The sequence below is a fragment of the Gopherus evgoodei genome, chromosome 9, assembly GCF_007399415.2.
Source record: "Gopherus evgoodei ecotype Sinaloan lineage chromosome 9, rGopEvg1_v1.p, whole genome shotgun sequence".
Taxonomy (NCBI): domain Eukaryota; kingdom Metazoa; phylum Chordata; order Testudines; family Testudinidae; genus Gopherus; species Gopherus evgoodei.
Window position 1 is genome coordinate 9,600,300 of NC_044330.1, and position 20,633 is coordinate 9,620,932.

The 20,633-nt window shown below is 43.5% G+C and overlaps 1 protein-coding gene across 4 annotated transcripts in view; it reads left to right on the forward strand.

Moving 5' to 3' along the window:
* Positions 1-20,633, forward strand: part of MCF2L2 (MCF.2 cell line derived transforming sequence-like 2) — a 296,056-nt gene that overhangs the window by 129,290 nt on the left and 146,133 nt on the right. For all 4 annotated transcript variants that reach the window (XM_030575473.1, XM_030575475.1, XM_030575476.1 and 1 more), the window contains exons 9-13: positions 769-883; positions 1,676-1,795; positions 3,473-3,664; positions 6,397-6,588; positions 7,445-7,622. In XM_030575473.1, coding sequence (XP_030431333.1) covers positions 769-883; positions 1,676-1,795; positions 3,473-3,664; positions 6,397-6,588; positions 7,445-7,622 — 797 coding nt within the window. The remainder of the gene's footprint in view (positions 1-768; positions 884-1,675; positions 1,796-3,472; positions 3,665-6,396; positions 6,589-7,444; positions 7,623-20,633) is intronic.

The following is a 20,633-nucleotide window of genomic DNA, read 5'->3' on the forward strand; positions in this document are numbered from 1 at the left end:
ACAGGCATTTGATGCAAAAGCCAAAAGAACACCCACATATAAGCAGAGCACATTACTACTAGTCCAAGTTTGATGCTAAAATAGGGGGCAAATTGCGTGCTTAGAGCATCAGTTGGTTGCATCGCGGGAAGGACGTTTTTCACACCACGCCCCTCCTACAGCATTGCACAGTTGACCAGCTATGTTAACCTACAGTACTTGCCCTAGGAACAGTTCACTGCCACAGGTAAGATACTGGGCTTGATGGAGCAATCTGGAATGACAAGCGAGAGGCACCTACTTTAAATATTTTGTTAAGTGAATGAGTGAAATGTACACACTTTGCACAGAGGTGGAATAAATTAACTTTGTTGAAGAACTAAGTGGAAACTGGGAGGGAGAGAGAATTCACCCCCATGGCCACACGCTGTGTATGGAATAGTTCTGCAGCTGCCTGCTATTCTAGCCCAGCAAGAGGGACTGCAGCCCTGGAGCATCCCCTACCTAACGGTTTGTGGCCACTGGATCCATGTAGTCACAGACTCATTGGTCCCCTCCTCCTCTAGCCCATTGCAAAACTCTGTTCCACATTGCTTCTCCAGAATCAGCATGAAGCCCAGCTGTGCCTCATACGTGTGGTGAAGAGTCTGTCTGCTCTGCTTTGGAGACGCCTTCTGTAATCCCCAAACACCTGGCTGAATTTCACCTTCTCTGCATAACTAACTAACTAAACAACAACACACTCATAAATATCAAGTGATTTTCACTCTCCAATTAATTTCTTAACAGGTTATTGGCTCAGTTGGATGAAACAGAAAAGGCTTTTGATCAATTTTGGTCCAAACATCACCTAAAACTGGAACAGTGCCTTCAGCTAAGACACTTTGAACATGATTTCAGAGAGGTATTTTTGCTTATTTTTTAAAAATAGACTTGTCTCTAAAAGTCAGCATGTGTAAATGCTCCTTTTCGGTACTTTATCGGCACTTCTGCCAACAAAATACTTCCAACCCAACGAGTTGGCGTTAGCTTTGTCGGCACAAGAGCACTCCTGCCGACAAAGCCGCATTCACGCTGCCACTTGCTTTGGCAAAACTTTTGTCTTTCATGGGGGGGCTTTTTTAAGTACCCGGGAGAGACAAAAATTTTTGTTGACAACTTGGCAGTGTAGACAAGCCCTCAGTTTCTGAATTTACTGACAAAAGCAGTTGTGTATTACTGTAATATTTACTCGGAACATGTTAATCTACAGGACCTTAGTTTAAAATGTGCTTTAAAAATATTTAATTAGTGTGTTGCTGAATATTATAAAATCACCTCTCTAAAAATCCTTGCATAGATTTTTAGATTTGAGTATTCATCTTTAGCCTTAAATGCTTGGATCTTCGGACATATCATTTTTTTAAAATAAATCCTTCAAAAGACCCCCCTTATCTAAAATGCATACGTGAACCCAGGCTGCTGTCGGGCATAGGGGCACTAGTTTAATAATACTGCATAAGGCCCCATAAATCCTAAGGACAACTCGTGAATTTTCTCCCTGACGGGCTGGTGCTTGTGGAGCAGGAGGATTGAGTTCTATCACTGCTGTCACCATGACGTTCTGAGTGCCCATGGTGTACAGCATAGTGATAGCTATAAAGTCCTAGGAGGCTGTGGAGTTGTTATAAAATGAGGCTATTTGTGTTTCTTGTAGGTAAAACTGGAACTGGATAATCTGATGGACGCGCAAGCTGGTTTCACAGATATTGGAGACAGCGTGACTCGAGTGGAGCACCTCCTAAAGGAACAGAAACAACTTGAAGAGAAAGGACAGGTTTGCACTTTACTGGACTTTATAGTTCAATTATTGTAGATTGCTACTATTAGTCACTTTGTCCATACACCACACTTACTGTTCTGTGCGACACCACCAGAAAATGCAGTTACATACTACTGCGTAGGTATGTTTACAAAGGAACATGTCATGAGCTCAGCCTTTTAAAGTTCGGATCCAGATGTTGACTAGTCCAGCCTCCTAGGGCATTAAGATCTGGCAGTTTGATTTGGTCCATGATAAATATAGTGGCCCCTTGCAAAATCTGCTTTTGGAATTCAAACCCCGATAAAGCTCAGGAGGGTTTGGAGCTGAGGTTTTGGGTTGTGTTCATCCCTTGGAACTTGAAAGTACAGAGTGAGCAAAGTTTGAAAGACTCTCCAGTTAAACATCTTTAAACGTTGTTTTACTAGAAGTCAGTATTGCCTGAGCAGCTATTTCCAGCAAGGGATTCAGCATGCATTGAACAACCTTTCCTTTTCCAGATCTTTTGGCCTTATAACTCCATCAGGCAGCTGTGATGAGCAGTAGGTTTGCTGTCATTAGGAAACATCAAAGAAATGAATCAGTTAAATAACATCAAATTCACACGAACAGCTGCAAAAGCACAAGATGATCTTGTGTCTAAAGTGTACAGCTGAGATCCAGTATCAGAGGGGTAGCCGTGTTAGTCTGGATCTGTAAAAGCAGCAAAGAATCCTGTGGCACCTTATAGACTAACAGAGGTTTTGGGGCATGAGCTTTCGTAGGTGAATACCTACTTCATCAGATGCATGTAGTGGACCACTACATGCATCTGACGAAGTAGGTATTCACCTACGAAAGCTCATGCCCCAAAACCTCTGTTAGTCTATAAGGTGCCACAGGATTCTTTGCTGCTTTTAGCTGAGATCCAGTAGGCTTAGATTTTCTTCTTGGTTCTGCCATGGAAGTCTAAATGAGTGCAAAGTGGCATAGCTTGCACCTTCTTCCCACTCTCCTCGTTGTGTAATTTCTTACATCAACTTAGACACCACACATACTTACTGATGTATAACTTGCACCTCTTAAACATCACCTCTGAGCGTAGCCTATTGAGTCTAAATTGGCGTAATGTACACAGTGAGCAGGGAGAAGCAAGCATAAATCAAGGGTGAGGACTCTGAGTGCTCCAGGGCTGGAGCACCCACCGAAAAAAATGGTGAGTGTTTAGCACCCACCGACAGCCCCCCTATTAGCACCTCCCTCTCCCCCCAGCACCTCTCGCCTGTTGGCAGCCCCACCGATCAGGAGTGGAGGTGGTAAGAGGTGGAGCGGGGCAGAGTAGTGGTGGGAAAAGGCAGGGTGGAGCCGGGCCTTGGGGAAGGGGGTGGAGGAGGCGGGGCCTTGGGCGGAGCACATCCTGGCACGTTAGAAAGTTGGTGCCTATGGTATAAATTACACCAACTGAGAGTCCTTTAGACTGACTTCTGGATTTAGCCTACAGAGTCAGCTACACATCTGTAAGGCAACTAAAATAAGGCAACCTCACACATCATGAAGTCAGACTTCAAGGCAGGTGTGAAACAATACAAGGTGTCATCCAAAAGAATGATCCATCCTGCAGCTCTAGGCTTCAGCAGAAATTATAGAGGAGCCACCTAGACTAGGCTCATCCTTTAGGGTGTGATGGTTTTTCATTTCTTCTTGTTTGCACAGGAACCTTTGGAAAAGGCCCAGTCACTAGCTCTGCATGGAGACCAGCTCATCCAAAACAACCATTATGCAGTCGACTCCATTAGGCCAAAATGTGTTGAACTCAGGCGTATCTGCGATGACTTTACCAATGAGACCAAGAAGAAATACGATATTTTGGGAAAGTCCCTTGAGCTGCATAAGCAGTTAGACAAGGTAAGCAAGTCTTCATGTAGGAAAGCACTAGTAATGCTAAATGAAAAAATAATGGGTTAAAGGATCACATATTTGGGGTTAGAGAAAAGCATGTTCGCTATTTCCCCCAAACAGCTACTATGCACAGCTGCGGGAAAATAGTTGTGGTATCAGCCTCAGAAAGGGGAAGAGAGACTAGTTAGCATAAAAGAGAACAGTGGTTTCCTGGAATTATACAGTTAGGAGGATTAGAAATTAGGGTTTGAGGTAAAATAAGAAGTCATCTAAACCTAAAACATGGCCCAAGCCTCTATTGGGGCTTGCCAATGATCTGTTCACTGCCTGTTACATTCTTTTGTTTCCAAGTTCCTCTATGCTTCCATGATCTGGCTGGAATGGGAAGGAGAAATGCTCAAATGTCATGAGAAAGTGACGATCTTGTGGTATTTTCAGCCGGATTTGAGGCAAGAATTACCAGAAAACCTATTTGTGAGATTCCTAGCCCAGTTTTATAGACCCAAGATGTTTGGGGGGTTCAGATAACGTTCAGTTATCTATCTGGACTCATGGGTACTTATCTGAACTGAATGTTAAACAAAGTGAGACGGCATTAATGAAACCTTTGGCCTCCCATATGAATCATCTTGTGCTAGTACCAAGGGAGATTTGAAGCAAATACTGTAACCACCCTTATTATCTGGGCAGATTATTCTTAGTTCCTATGTTGGGCCAACAACCTCATTGAAGTTACTGGGTGTGACAGTGAATTCTGGCTTGCTGCACTTTACATCTAGAATATAATGGGAGGTGAGGGTGCTCAGCATGTCACAGGACATGATCAGTGCCTCACAGGATGGATCTGTAAATGTAGAGATTGTTTGCAAATTTGGGCTTAGGTACAGGGCACTGTTAATATACTTAAGGATATTCCTGTTTCCATTTGATGAGGACAGCAGTGGTCAGATGGACTGACCACAATGCTGCATGACAGGTCCTGGCTTCCATGTCTAGCTCTGCCCCTGTGTGACTTTGGGGTCCTGTACTTATCTGCCTTTGTAAAGGGCTTTGAGGCCTGCAGGTGAAAGGTATATGTGCAAATTATTTACTGGTTATTAATGGGACAAATTGCTATTGGTGATTGGGAATGCAGGAAAAGAGGTTGCGACAAGAAGATCTAGGCTTCATCAGGAAAGAGATTCCAGAGGAAAAGCTACAGATGTTTGTGCTGGGAATTTGTCCTAGTTGATGCCTCCTGCTCAGTGCACTTAGCTTCTACCATCCCTTAGCCAACTCCACATGGGGTGGCAAGCCAAGATGCACCCTGGAGAAGTGCCAGACACAAGAAGGCGCTGAAGCATCACTGCGTGTGCGGCCGTAGGCATGTGCCCTGCAGAGTGGGAGTATCTCTTGGAACTGAAGTGAACCGGGCCATTAAATACTGTGCTCGTCAAATCCAATCTGTTGTTTCATGGATGACTTGGTCTAAGTGAATGGAAACCCCTCAGCCAGTAGAGTCTATCTACACTGTATCAGCTATTTACTCCATTAGCATAAATCACTGCTATCAAGAAAAAATAGCTATTCTCTCTACTACTTTACACACAAGCTGTGGGCTGGATCTTACCAGTTGCCCAGCTTTCTCAGCTCCCAATAACGGGGGGTAGCCATGTTAGTCTGTATCCACAAAACCAACAAGGAATCCGGTGGCACCTTAAAGACTAACAGATGTCTCCTTGTTGTTTCAGCTCGCAGTGACTCATCATACAGAAGAAATGAGGTTTTTTACCCACAAAAGTTTATGCCCAAATAAACCTGTTAGTTTTTAAGGTGCCACCGGACTCCTTGTTGTTTTTATCATACAGAAGAGTATGTCTGGTTGCTTCAAGGTATTTTTCAAGTAACACAGTGTAGAGTATAGTTACTCAGACAGAGTTACGGTACACAATCTGATGTCTCAAGGAACTGTACAGTTTAACATCTAGGAAGGTTTAGCTGTTGTCTTGAAACAGCAGGTTTATAATGGAAACCTTTGACTCCCTCGCTTTAAAATCAATTTGGCTTGAAACTTGGCGCACAACTTAAGCTTCAGTGCAGTTTCTTTTCTTTTGCACGATAACTTAGTGTTTTTGCAGCAGTAAAGATAGGACACCTGGCTATGTTAACAGTGTCGCGGACATGTTTTGGGGTAGCTAGCTGAAAAAGAAACTATTTTTTAACGTTGTTCTGCTGTTTCCAAAAATGGAAGGGCATTCAATTATTTAATATAATGAAGTCATCATCAATAGTGCAATATTTTAAAACCAGTAAGGAGAGAATCAGAGCTGAGTGTCAGTTGATCCTCTGCTTAGCCTGTTGTGAAGGTGGATTGCTGAAGGAACTGTCCTGAGACCCCTCAGTGAGTAGGCACAACAACGTGGATTATTGATAGAATGATAGACATCAGACTTTATTGCTTTTGTCTAAATTCAATACAGTGAGTCCCATTCTGTGCAGCTCCATTGAAGCACGGTGCTGAGTCAGTGGAGTTACACTGGGTCATATTTGGCCCCATAGACTTCATTGTAGCTCCTTTGTTTTTAATGCACAATGCATCTTGAAAACTGTTTACAGCCTTGACTCTCTTGTACCAGCATGGGCACGTGGGTGGTATTGAAGAGTGTTATTTCTGTTCAAATAGTGGGCAAGAAGCAGCAGCATTGAAGCCTCAGTCTGTACCATTATTACAACGTCCTAATGGCTGTTTTCTTCTAAAGGCCAGGCAATGGTGTGAAACTGGAATCTACCTCTTAGCTTCTCAAGCTGTGGACAAGTGCCAGTCACAGGAAGGAGCTGAAACTGCGCTGTGTGACATAGAGAAATTCCTGGGAACCGCTAAGGAACACCAGGTGTCTAACCCTAAGGAATTCTACAACCAGTTCGACATGATTCTAACCGCTGAAATAAAGGTAAAGCTTGTTGAATTTTTACTCTGCCAATTTAAACTTCCTACAAACCAGCAGTGAATGTCAAAATACACACTTCACATACTGTATTAACTCCTGGCTTCTGTTCAGATGAAAATGTGAAAGGAGATCTATGATAGCAAACTATTCACAAATGTGGACACTTGGGGGAATAGCCTTTACTCATACGAGGAGTCCTTACCATAGGTGCCAACTCTGTGGGTCCTCCAGGGCTGGAGCACCCATGGGGAAAAATTGGTGGGTCCTCTGCACCCACAGGCAGCTCCCCTCCCCACGCCCCCCCCCCCCGGCCCAGCTCACCTCTGTCTTCGCCTCCTCCTCTGAGTGCCCCGCAGTTCCACTTCTCCCTCCAGCCCCGAGAGCTTCCTGCTGCGAAACAGCTGTTTCACAGTGGCAAGCTCTGGGAGAGAGGGGGGAGGAGGTGGAACGGGACACGCTCAGGGAAGAGGCTGGGTGGGGCTTTGGGGAAGGAGTCCAATGGAGCAGGGAGGGGGCGGAGTTGGGGGGGCTTTGGGGAAGGGGTCGGAATGGGAGTGGGGCAGGGGTCGAAGTGGGGCGGGACCATGGGGGGAGGGGTTGAGCACCCACCGGTGCCATGAAAAGTTGCTGCCTACGGTCCTTACTCACACACTCCAAAGCCTGGGTCAGGGATTGTGCAGAGGCAGGTACTCAGTGGGAGCAGAGTGCCTGCAGAGAGCAGCTGCTGCACTATTCTAAGACAGAATGCAGAGTGTGCTACTGCCTAATGCTGTTAGTCTGAGGTTTGGGTGCAAGGATCCCACCCCAGTGTTCTGTCCAGCCCTGAATGACATCTACTCCACATCTGTTCTGCATACAGGCCAATGTCCAAAAAGTTCTACAAAAACTAGAAGACGTGCAAGAAATGTTTGACAAGAGGCAAGTGAGTTTGAAGAAGCTGGCAGCCAAGCAGACTCGGCCGGTACAACCTGTCGCCCCGCATCCTGAATCCTCCCCCAAGCGAGCATCACCCAAGAACACCAGACCAGCACCATTAAGTAAGCCTCAGAGAGAACGTTTTCAGACACACACCCATTCTGTTCTCACAGTTCTGTTCAGTCCAATAACCAAACTGAAAGCTTATGCTTGAGATTTAGTGTCGGCACCATGAGCCCAGGCTTCAGAGTCAGCTGTGAAATATTCATGAGGTGAGGGCGAATCGGGTTATGGATCTACCAAGAACACTTCCAACTCCCTGTCACAGGGCAGGATTCCCTCACACTATACTCCATGTTGTACACAATCCTCACATACTCCAGTGGCAAGTTCAACACCATGTGTGTTATTTACAACAAGCTAAACAAGTGGTTGTTCCCCACAGCATATGACTTTTACCTTCTCCCAGACCCAGGGGAGAAGGTGGGAGAGCTCTCATCTCCCTGAGATCCTGAGCTTCTCTGGGCTTCCCTTTTGGCCTACCCCTCTCTTCTCTCTTCCTGTCTCCCTTTTAGCCCTCCTCAGCTGATGAGCTGAGTCCACTTGCTGATTGGTTAATCGTCACCTGATACTTAATCAATTATCTCATCACTTTGGCTCACATGGGGACACTAACCAAGTGCACAGAGCAATGAGTCAGTCAGGCTATTCTTACTCTGTCACTTTCCCCATTCCTGGAAAGTTTCTTCCCTTCAGTTAAGCTCCCGCCAGAGATGGTCTGTCCCTCAGAGGGACTTATCTTCTACTCTTTAGTCTTCCTTCCAAGTGACCATGATGTCTAATTGTTCATTGAGTGTGTGCAAATTATTCACATGCATTTCTGCTTGTAAAATTGCTTGTAAATTCTTAGCTTTAAAATCACACTATCCCACAGTCAGACAACGCAAACGTTAAGGCTCCAGTGACAACCTTAACTCCTGTGCATCGCTCACATGGAGTATTTTCTACGCCTGTTTCTTCTGTATAATCCTCTCCTCCTCCTCTGGGGTAGACCTTGAATAGTTACCTTGCGGTAAAAACTACCTCTGCATTGTCTTCACTAGGATCTGCAGTGAGGTTGCTGACTCGAGTTAGCTATCTCGATTAAAAAGAGCAAAGAGATTTTTTTTTATTTTTTTGCAGTGAAGACATAGCTTAAGTCGACTCAAAATAGCTTAGTTTGTGTCTCGTGGGGGCCCCTTTTTAACAGAGCCACCCTTTGGGCCATGTAAAGAGGAACCTCACTATATTTTAAAAATGAAATCTAAGTCTCTAGCAAAGAGTCTTAAAAGTATCAGGGGATAACCATGTTAGTCTGTATCTGCAAAAACACCAAGGAGTCTGGTGGCACCTTAAAGACTAACCGATTTATTTGGGCATAAGCTTTTGTGGGTAAAAAACCTCACTTCTTCAGAGGCATGGAGTGAAAGTTACAGCTGCAGGCATTATATAATGACACATGAAGAGAAGGGAGTTACCTCGCAAGTGGAGAACCGGTCTTGACAGGCCCAATTTGATCAGGGTGGATGTGATCCATTCCCAATAATTGATGAGGAGGTGTCGATTCCAGGAGAGGAAAAGCTGCTTCTGTAATGAGCCAGCCACTCCCAGTCCCTATTCAAACCCAGGTCAATGGTGCTAAATTTGCAAATGAATTTTAGTTCTGCTGTTTCTCTTTGACGTCTGTTTCTGAAGTTTTTTTGTCCAAGAATAGTGACTTTTCAATCTGTTAGAGAATGACCAGGGAGATTGAACTGTTCACCTACTGGCTTTTGTATGTTACCATTCCTGATGTCCAATTTGTGTCCATTTATTCTTTTACGAAGGGACTGTCCGGTTTGTGTAAATTGAAGCTTGGTAGACACTACAGAGACAGCTTACATCAACCTAATTATGGCAGCATACCCACTACAGACTGATGTAAGTGCCCTACTACAGCAAGATAATAACTCCACCTACACAAGAGGCGTAGGGCTTATGTTGGTGGATTTAGGGCGACGCAGTGTCTGTGTAGACACTGCATTACATACATCGGCTGTTGACTGTCATTCCTATCACTTTCACCACTATGCTGGAGACTTGAAATTGACAAGAAAGCCAGGCTGTAACCAGGGCAGATGGGGAGCTCCAGCTAGAGCCTGGCTGTTCCTGGGTTTCCTCACTCCCAGCTAGGGTGCGTGCACTCCCTTGGAGCTCAGCTGCCCTCTGGCTCCCAGCCCAGCTGCTACCCAGGCTCCCCACTCCTGGCTGGCAGCCGGGCTGCTGCCTGGAGGCTCCTGGCTCCCCGCTCCCTGTGGGGAGCCTGGCAGCTGCACTGAGGATCCTGGCTCTCTACCGGGAGTGCCTGGACTCTGGGTGCAGAGCTCCCTACTGGAAGCCTAGCTGCAGCGGACAGTGGGGAGCCAAGAGCCGTGGGGGGCAGAGGGGGCAACCTGGCTAATGGTAGCACAGAGCTGAGATTCTGGGGAGGCGGTGGGAGCCAGGGCTCCCCACAGGGAACCAGGAGCCTCTGGGCATTAGCCCAGATAGCAGCAGAGAGCGGGGCAGGTACAGCCCAGCTTGGAATGGGGAGCCTGGCTGGGTAGCTGGGCTGGGAGCCAGAGGGCAGCTGTGCTCCAAGCGGGATGGACACAGCCCAGCTGGGAGCCAGGAGCCTATGGGCAGCCAGGCTCTAGCTGGAGCCCCCCACCCGCCCTGGTGACAGCCCGGCTTTCTTGTCAATTTCACAGCTCTAGGATATAGCTGACAAGAATGACAGCCAATCGCAGCTGTAAGTAATGCAGTGACTACAACAACACCGTGTCACCTGAACTCCATCAACATAAGCCCTACACCTCTTGTGGACATGCAATTATGATGTTGTTGTAGTAGCACTGTAGTGTGTACGCTGATATAATTAGGTTGACATAAGCTGCCTTATCGACCTAACTCTGTAGTGTGGACCAAGACGTAATTTTACTGCCTTTCTGTCAGCACCTTAGTCATTTCCAGAGCACACACAAACTGTACAATTTTATAATATTCTAAATGTACAGCGAAGCAGAGGGAATAAATATATATAACAAAGCACATATTTGCTTTGCAGGTGGTGTAAATTACAACCCTTTAAATAATCTGGAGCCTTTGTTCATGAGGGCCATCTGATGCCATCAGCTATTTACACAGAAAGCCTAACTGATTCTAGAATGTGGTTCTGTGAATTTTATGTTAGAGTTCAAAATAAAACTGATGAGACAAAAACATACAGATGACTGTTGAACCCTGTGCATATTGTTGCAAATGATCAGCAAGCCCACGTTACTGACAAATATTTCTAGAACTGTGATATAGTGGGGAGATGTACAGTGTTTACTGGTCCTGAAAGTCACACTACCACCTTCCTCATACTGGACCAGGGTAGTGCTACTCATATGATGATGCTCATATACTACAGTGGCCAGAGCTAATTAAATACCTAGATTGCAATATACAGCGTGTATGAATGATTAGCTTACTAAGGCCTTGTCTACACTACAGGGGGAGATCGATCTTAGTTACGCAACTTCAGCAATGTGAATAACGTAGCTGAAGTCAGTGTACTTAGATCTACTTACTGTGGGGTCCATGCTACGTGATGTCGACGGGAGACGCTCTCCCATCGACTCTCCTTGCACTTCTCGTTCAGGTGGAGTACAGGAGTTGACAGGAGAGCGATCTGCGGTCGATTTAGCAGGAGACCCACTAAATTGACCGCCAATGCATCGATCGCCATGCGTCAAACCACCAGTAAGGGTAGACAAAGCCTAAGAATGTTTCTACAGATGAGCCTGACGGGTCAGACCAAAGACTGATATTCAATGATTTATTGGTAAGGCAAATAATTAATATTGATGCTCTGTCTCTAAATAGTACTGACCCAGAATGGGTGCCATAAAAATAAAACTTGCCCATATGGCAGTATTTGACTTTCTGCAGTATTTTCTGGGCTTGGAACAGGAAATACCAGAGCTCAACTACCATGACCAGAAAGTGACAATTTAGTTTTTAAAATGGCACTATCTTCTCCAACAGTTGCTCAGTGTGTAAAATGTCATTCATTGGATTCCTGAACTGACTTTCGTCTCAGAATCCCAAAGCACTTCAGCAACATTCCCTAACTAATGGGGATGTTGTATCATTGACTCCTTTGAGCACAGAGAAGTTAAATGACTCACTCAAGTTTACACGGTGAGTCTATGGTAGAACTGAGACTAGAACAGAGATGTTTTGACTCCTGAGCCGTAGTTGTGACCACACTGCCTTGAAGACAAGAATATAAGAATGGTCATACTGAGTCAGAACAATGGTTCATGTAACCCAGTATTCTGTCTTCAACCATGACTGCTGCCAGATGCTTTAGGGGCAATGAACAGGGCAATGATCACGTTATCTGTCTCCTGTTGTCCACTCCCAGCTTCTGACAGTTGGAGGTTTAGAGACACCCAGAGCATGGGGTTGCATCCCTGACCATCTTGACTAATCACCATTGATAGGCCTATCCGCCATGAATTTATCTAATTCTTTTTTGAACCCAGTTATACTTTTGGCCTTCACAACATCCCCTAGCAATGAGTTCCACAGGTTAATTGTGCATTGTGTGAAGTACTTCCTAATGTTTGTTTTAAGCCTGCTGCCTATTAATTTCATTGGGTGACCCCTGGTTCTTTTGTTATGTGAAGGGGTAAATAACACTTTTTTATTCACTTTCTCCACACCAGTCACAATTTTATAGACCTCTATTATATCCACCCTTAGTTGTTTTTTTCTAAAATGAACAGTTCTAGGCCTTGGCTACACTGGCGCTTTACAGCGCTGCAACTTTCTTGCTCAGGGGTGTGAAAAAACACCCCCCTGAGCGCAGCAAGTTACAGTGCTGCAAAGTGCCAGTGTAAACAGTGCTCCAGCGCTGGGACCGCAACCACACTCGCACTTCAAAGCACTGCCGCAGGAGTGCTGTACGGCTGCAAGTGTAGCCATACCCCCAGTCTTTTTAATCTCTCCTCATATGGAAGTTGTCTATACCCCTAAGCATTTTTGTTGCACTTCTCTGTATTTTTTCCAATTATAACAATTTTTTTGAGATGGGGCAACTAAAATTGCATGCAGTAGTCAAGGTGTGAGCATACAATGGATTTATGTAGTTGCATTACGATATTTTCTGTCTTATCTATTCCTTTCCTAATGGTTTCTAACATTGTTAGCTTTTTTCACTGCTACTGCACGTTGAGCAGATGTTTTCCGAGAACTATCCATGGTGATTCCAAGATCTCTTTCTTGAGCTAATTAGACCTCATCATTTTGCATTATGAGGATTATGTTTTCCAATGTGTGTTACTTTGCACTTATCAGCATTGGTTTTTTGTTGCCCAGTCACCCAGAGTTATGAGATCCCCCTGTAACTCTTTGCAGTCAGCTTCAGACTTAACTATCTTGTGTAACTTTGTATCATCTGCAAATTTTGCCACCTCACTAATTACCCCCTTTTCCAGATCATTTATTAATATATTTAACAGCACTGGTACCAGTACAGATCCTTGAAGGACCCTGCTATTTATTTCTCTCCACAGTGAAAACTGCCCATTTATTCCATTATGCCCTTTGTTTCCTATCTTTTAACCAGTTAATGATCCACTAGCAGATCTTCACTCTTATCCCATGAGTACTTACTTTGCTTGAGAGCCTATGGAGTGGGACCATGTTAAAGGCTTTCTGAAAGTCAAAGTATGTTATATCCACTGAATCCCCCTTGTCCACATGCTTGTTGACCCCCCTCAAAGAATTCCACTAGATTGGTGAGTCATGATTTCCCATTACAAAAGTCTGGTTGACTCTTCCCATTACATACCATGGTCATCAATTTTGCTCTTACTATAGTTTCATCCAATTTGCCTGGTTCTGAAGTTAGGCTTAGTGGTCTGTAATTGCCAGGATCTCCTATGGAGCATTTTTTAAAAATCAGCATTACAGTATCTGGTACGGAAGCTAATTTAAACTATAGGAATAGTTCTGCAATTTCATATTTGAGTTGCTTCAGAACTCTTGGGTGAATCCCATCTGGTCCTGGTGATTGATTGTTTACCAATCTGTTCCAAAATGTCCTCCATCGACATCTCAGTCTGGGACAGTTCTTCAGACTCATCACCTAAAAAGAACGGCTCCAGTGTGGGATCTCTCTTGGGCTTTCCTTAACATCCTTGGAAGAGGATCAGTACTACCAGGCACAGTACTTCTAATGTAGGTCCCACTTTTTCTTTAAGCCAATATAGTAGCTGACTATTTTTCTCTGAATTATGGTCCAACGATCTGATCCATGTGGGCAGACCCATGTACCTCTGTGAAGCTCAGCTGAAGTCAGTAAGGGTTCATTAAATCACATTGCAGGGTTGGGGATTTATACTGGAAGGATTTATTGAGCACCAACTGGGGAAGAAGGAGGAGAGGGTGCCAGTGCTGTTTATGGCAGATATTGTAACTCATCATTGTTTGAGGCACCTGAATCTTCCTGATCACATGCAAAGCATATTATATCAACAGGAAGCTACTGCATTCAAAGATCAAATTTCTATGCAAATAAGGAGGCAAGTGGATAAATAAGATGTGGTTAATAGCTGCTGGAGGCCTGAAAGTAAGGCTCATGTTCTATAGCCTGCATATCTAACTAGACCACAGAAGTGCCACATGATGACTATTATCTGAGTTCCCCTGTGCAGGGAAAAAAAAATCCAGAGACGTTTCTCACCTGCCAACTCTCTGGAAAGACAGTCCCTATTTCCAGAGCAAAATCCTGACCATGTTCCCCACTCTGATCCTCCAGGGAAAGGGACAAAAGTGAAATTCACCCAATGCAGAATGCTCAAAAAAAGGGCATAAGTGGTGGTGCTGAGGGTCATACATGAAATGCTCTCATGAATTTTATTGTGACATTTCCCCCCCATACACACACACCGCTAGGTAAAAAGAAATTCTTCTTTGCCATGTGTGAGGGACGGGGCAGAAATGTGGGCCACCCACTCCTACATGCCAGCACAGGGGACATGGCCCGGAAAATGAGGTGTGACCTATGCCTACCTGAGCCCCAGCTGTCATAATGGCCTCAGTGGGCTGTTGGCAGGAGGCATAGTTTAGGGAAGCCTTCAGGAGAGGATAGAGCATGGACAAGTGGCTCAAAACTGTCTTTTTCCTCACTCGCTAGACTTATGCCAAGTGCTCCTCTGCTGGACTGCAGAATCAGGGACAAAATCTTAATATTTAAATTCATACCCTCTTTCATTCTGAAACATCTCATTTCACAAACTGATCTACCAACTAGACACAGGCAGCGAGCTTGCTCAAATGCCTGCACCTACCTAATCAAATAATAAAAACCACGAGGGGAACAGACTTGATGCTCAATACAAAACCACATCCACTCCTCTTGTTCTTGAGGGAGAGGTTTGCCTGTGGAAACGTGCTCATGCTTTACTTATAGACCAGTCTCAAGGAGGCAACAGCCCTCTGCTGGCCCTTTGGGTGGTCACTTCAGACAGACTTCCCTGTAAATCTTGTTGAGTTTTATATTTTAATACTACATAAAGATGCATGTTACTCTGAGGTTAGCTCAGTTTATTCCCTGTTGAGGTTAACTTCCATTGAGGGTTTCATGGGAGTTACTGAGGGCAGAATTCATCCCTGCATGTATGTTGGGAAGAAAGAGATGCAACCCAACAAGAAAATTAATAGGTTCCTTCTGTGCTCCAATTAACTCAATTTCTGAGATGCTGATGAGTTGGCTAAATTTTTGCTGACTGCATTGCAGTGTTTGATGGAATTCCTGTAAATAGAAGGCCAGATCCTCAGCTGACATAAACTGGCATAGGGCTAGTGTGATCAGTCTGGCACACCAGTTGTAAAGCACTTTGGGAAGGAACCTACTGAGCTGTGAAGTATTATAGGTGGCACTGTTAGCGCCATCCACAGTTAATGTTGCCTGACCCTTCCCATTGTAGGACCCTGTTTTCAGTTGCTTATAACGCTGCTAAAGTTCACACATTTGGGCTGAAGTTTTCCCTATAGGGTATCTGCCTCATGCTGAATTATTTTGGAAAGTTTCAGCAGCAATGGTTTGGCCATTTCCTGAATGCGATTAGGGAAAGATATATTAGTTTGCCCAGGTTAAAAAAATTCTTACAACCATTTAGTTGAGAAGCTCAGGCACCTCTGCACTTTAGATCAAGGGCTTGAAATTAGGCAAAAGGAAGCCCTGCCCTGGCATTCAAGCCCTTTTTGCTCTTCCTATTTTAAAAAATGCCCAAATTTGTCTACAAGTTATAAGCCTTTAAAAAAAAAAATCTCAGTTTACATACATTCAGCAGAGACCTGTTAGAATTGGCAGTTGAATTCTCCTAAAATTGTGTTCCTTCATGACAGTGAGTTTCACAGATATTTGCTAACAAAGTATGTGTCATCATCCTTTGGTGAACCATATGGAGGATGACAACCTAGCTACTGCTACCAGTTGCTCTGCTACTTGAGCTGACAAAGTATGTGGTCTAAATGTTCCAACCCTGCCAAGGTTTATGTGGGTGTAAATGTGATTCCACATGATACAATGGTTTTTTTCAGTTTGCTTTTTAAAAAACCTAAGAACCTACACACAAAAAACTACATTAGAAGAACATTACAGTGATGCAAAGTCAAGCACTCAAAAATTAGGAAATGCCATAATTAAGATTCTGTCCTTTTGAACATATAGCGTGTGATATACTTCTAAGTACTCTGAAAAATGAGGTTTTGGGCATCTCACATTTGACACCCCAAATTAATGGACACTTTGGATCTTAATCTCTTTGCCTCAGGTCCCCATCTGTAAAATGAAGATAATACCATCCCCTCACCTCACAGGCATATTGTGAAAATACATTATGGTTTTGAAGCACTTCAGTTCAACAGTGAAGAGCACTACTGAAAAGCCCCATGCGGAAATAAATAATTCTGTCTTCAGGGCAGGGTTTGAATAATGTTCCAGAAATAAGGCCGAGGGCCACACATTGAACAATGTGGATAAAAAATTTTTGAATCAGCTAGGTGCTATCCAACATTAGATTATATCCGTTATACACAAATGACAAACAAGGTGACTCATACTCCAGGCCTCTTAGAACTCTGAGTTCATTTGAGGAAGCACACCTGAACCCCTTTCAGTCCTTTAAGTAATAAAATCTAAACAAACAACATCTCATCTATATATAGCTGACTGCTAATTGGATCCTTTTTGGCATTCCTTACTCACTCATACATAACACAAAAGAGAGGAAGGAGAAGGTGGGCTGGACAGAAGAGAGATTATATGGTATAGGAATATGTGAATTCCATTAGTGCCTCTTTAGGAAACCACCAGCTTCTTACAGCCCACAATATTTCTAAACAGAGGAGCGGAAGAAAAGAGGCTTTCATTTTTGTGGCAATAGCGTATGGCAATGACTGAGAAACTAATTGTTTTTTTTTTCTTACAGAAGGATACTTATATGAGGGGCCTCATTCTGTTCTCCTTGCTCTTGATGCAATTTTAACTTGGTACAGAGTGCAGGACTGGGCTCAAAAATCAGAGTCTAGAGGTAGAAAAGACCTTCTGCTTAAGGCCATCTAGGCCCAGATCCTCAAAGGTGTTTAGGTGCCTACTGATTTCAGTAGGAGTGAGGTGCCTTAAGACTTTTGAGGACATAGGTGCTAGCTCCTTGCCCCAGGTAAAATTCATTCCCAGGCAGTGGATCAGCAAAAACAAGAGGCTTCCACTGTTCCCCCTTTTGAGACTTCTCTTTATATGCAGCCCAAAATGCCTGGGACATTTACTAGTGTTTTTTTCCATTCCAGTTTTAAATGTAGTAAATCCGCAGTCTGTGGAAATTAAATTTGCCCATGAGGATGGAATGCAAGATCTAATCTGAAACCCCTTTCTGAAATTCAGGGGGCTGGTTTTGAGCTTACGGTGTGGACTTCTTTCTTCTATTCGCTTCTCTCTACAACCATCATTTAAAATACAAACTCTACTGGTAAAGCAACCTCTGAGTTAAAATACTGATCCTAGGGATGTGCTGGGTCAGAGACCAAGCTGTGGTTAGGCTTTTTAGGAACTCATCTTTAAGTTAAATAGCCAAGACAAATGTATCTGAATCAACTGGAGCCATCCGAATCTTCAAGTCATAGTCAAGATATCAAAGGAATAATTGATTTTTCTTTCTCCTTGCTGACTGCATTTTGTTATTAGTTAGGACTTTTATAGGAGTATTCTCTAGCCTTCAGAGCGATGATTAGCTCTATGTAGCCAATATTGCCGACAGTGCTGCTTTAGGCAAAGGTCTTACGTTTCATATCATTGTTTCTTCTCTGAGTCCTGCTCTTGCATGTTTAACACACACAACTTTAGAAAATGAGCAGGCCTTCCAGAGCAATCCAGATGACTAAACCACTGGTTCAGGTAGGAGGGAAGTTCAACATGAACAGGGTTCTAGACTATTTTAGCCAAGCTGCTAGTTGAAATGTTTTTCCATCAAACTTTTTTTGGACACAAAATGGCTTGTTGATAAAACCTTAGGATTTTCACAGAAAATGTTTGTTGAAAATTTTGATTTGTCCACAAAATTTTTCAAAATGTGTTTAATTTCAATAACACACACACACACGCACTCTCTCTCTCTCTCTCTCTCTGCACTTTTCTACTGCAAGAAAAGTGAATCAATATGAGAGAAAAGGGATGGAAATACCTGAAACTGTGTGTGGGAGGGAGGGAAGGAATTCCCCCCCAAAATTCAAATAAAATGAAAGTTTTTTGGGAGGTCTTTTCAAAGTTATGGGGAAATTATTCTTATTTTACTAACTCAATCTTTATAAATTTTTCCTCCCGCTCAAAAAATTAGTTAGACCATTTTCTAAGTGAAATTATACCACTTTCCAGAGGGAACAGCTGTTTCCATATACCAGTCTTTCTGCAAGGCTGGAGAAGGTAGCTTTTGGAAATAGTACTCAAAACCAAATACGATTCCCACTGTATCTCATGATAAGGAGCTACTAGAAAACCAAATAGCACTCAGTGGTTGGATTTCAACTGGGTCATGGGACCTGTACAACTCAGTTGTTTTGTAGTTATGGTAACGGCTTCAATTGTTCTATGCAGGAAGTTTGTAAAATCTTCATGTGTAAATAATTAAATTCACAAGAAGTACACTTGCAAATTCCTTGTATGTTTTGGGCCAGGATGCAGGGTGAGGAGTTGCAAAGAGAAGTGAAGGGGTTAGGGAAAGACCATCTCAAGTTTTCTTGTTAAGTGCAGTGATCGCGCAGTTGGGTAAGAGGAAAGGCAGTACATACAGATAACAAGATGAGTATTTCTTCTCTGATGCATTTCTAGGATAGACACATTATCCTTCTGTCTGACTGCATAATTGGGTGCGGTCATCCTGATTTTCTATAAATTTATGAAAAATGAAAGACATTTCAGTTCTTCTCTTTACTGATTCTGTTATGCTGTGCCCTCTCCATCCAGAGCGAGCTGCCCTGAGCCTCCCACAAAGAAGGATGGGCAGGTGTCAGTGAGAGCTGTGGGTCTATAACATCTCTGAACAGTGCTGGGGTAGCCTCTAAGACCTTTTCCACTCAGTTCCCCCAGAATGCAGTTCGCCTCCAGTCTCGTCATTCAGGTTCCTTTTTTTGGCATATACCAACACTATGTTGAGTTGATCAACCTCAAACATAGGGAGTGAGTACAAGGTATATACACCACACAGCCAAAGTTACACAGAAACCCCGTTTCTTTATATATATTGCATCACATGTTTTGGAATTGGCTTAGTTACTTTGCAAGAACCACTCCCTGTACAGCATGCTCTGTCCATATGCTGTGAATATTCGGTTTTACTCTTTACTTCATCTTTATGCCCCTAACTTCTCTTGCCCATTGTTCTTACTACTGTAAATGGTTCCCTGGGTGGTGTTCTTATATTAGCTAGCTCAGGCATTCTGTCTTTTAGCTTACTGGCTCCTTTACTTACCTTAGCACAAACATTCCATTTTTGGCCTGCTGACCTAGTTACCTCCCTAATTCTGTTGTCCAAGAAACCAGGCCTCCCCCTTGCTTAATTATGCACGGCAAGACAGGCCTACAGGCATGATGCATAATTAGCTTCATTTTTGGGAACCTACATATGGAGGCACTCAAAATTAGGGAATACATCTGAAATAATTGGCTTTTATTTTTTCTGATGGTCTTTAGGTGAATTAACTAAAAAATTTCCCCAGAGCAAACAATGAAAGGGCTGCACAGTAGACTAGGAGCAAGTTTGGCCTTTGCTGCCTGACACAGACTTGCTTTAAGCATTCCATCTGATGTCCAGATTTATTTCTAAAGTACCTGCAACTATGCCTTTATCAATGTGCTGATCCAGGATAAACAGGACTGATTTTTACCTTACATTTTTAAATGCACTTTCATTTGCTGTGTGACAGCTGAGTTACTGGTCTAGTCTTATTTAATTACTATTAAATAACAGGAATAATTGCATTCTGGATTCATGTTTATTAGGGATCGCCTTCCCTCAGCACATTCTAACACATTTTCTTTTGGATGGCAGTCATAGGCCACACAGTTCAAGTGCTGCTGCTGATTCTCCGTAGCATCAGTTGGCTTACTGGCAGTTTCACTCACTGTGAGCCATACTAAAGAAGCTTAACACAATGGTGTCGCTTGTCAAACTGTGGTCACTAGTTGGGTGACCAGACAGCAAATGTGAAAAATCGGGACAGGGGGTGGGGGATAATAGGAGCCTATATAAGAAAAAGACCCAAAATTCAGGACTGTCCCTTTAAAATTGGGACATCTGGTCACCCTAGTCTCTAGCCACTGAGCATTTAGCAATATCCATTCCAGTTTTTTTTTTTTCCAAGACCACAGTAAAAAAACAACAAAAAAAACTACATTTTTATATTTCGATTGGCATAGCAGCTGTGGTAACATTCATCATTCACTAGTGCATAGATACTTTGCATGCAAAAGAAAACCAGTTCTCTTACTGCTGTGCACTGAAAGCCTGTTAAAGTATTCAGGT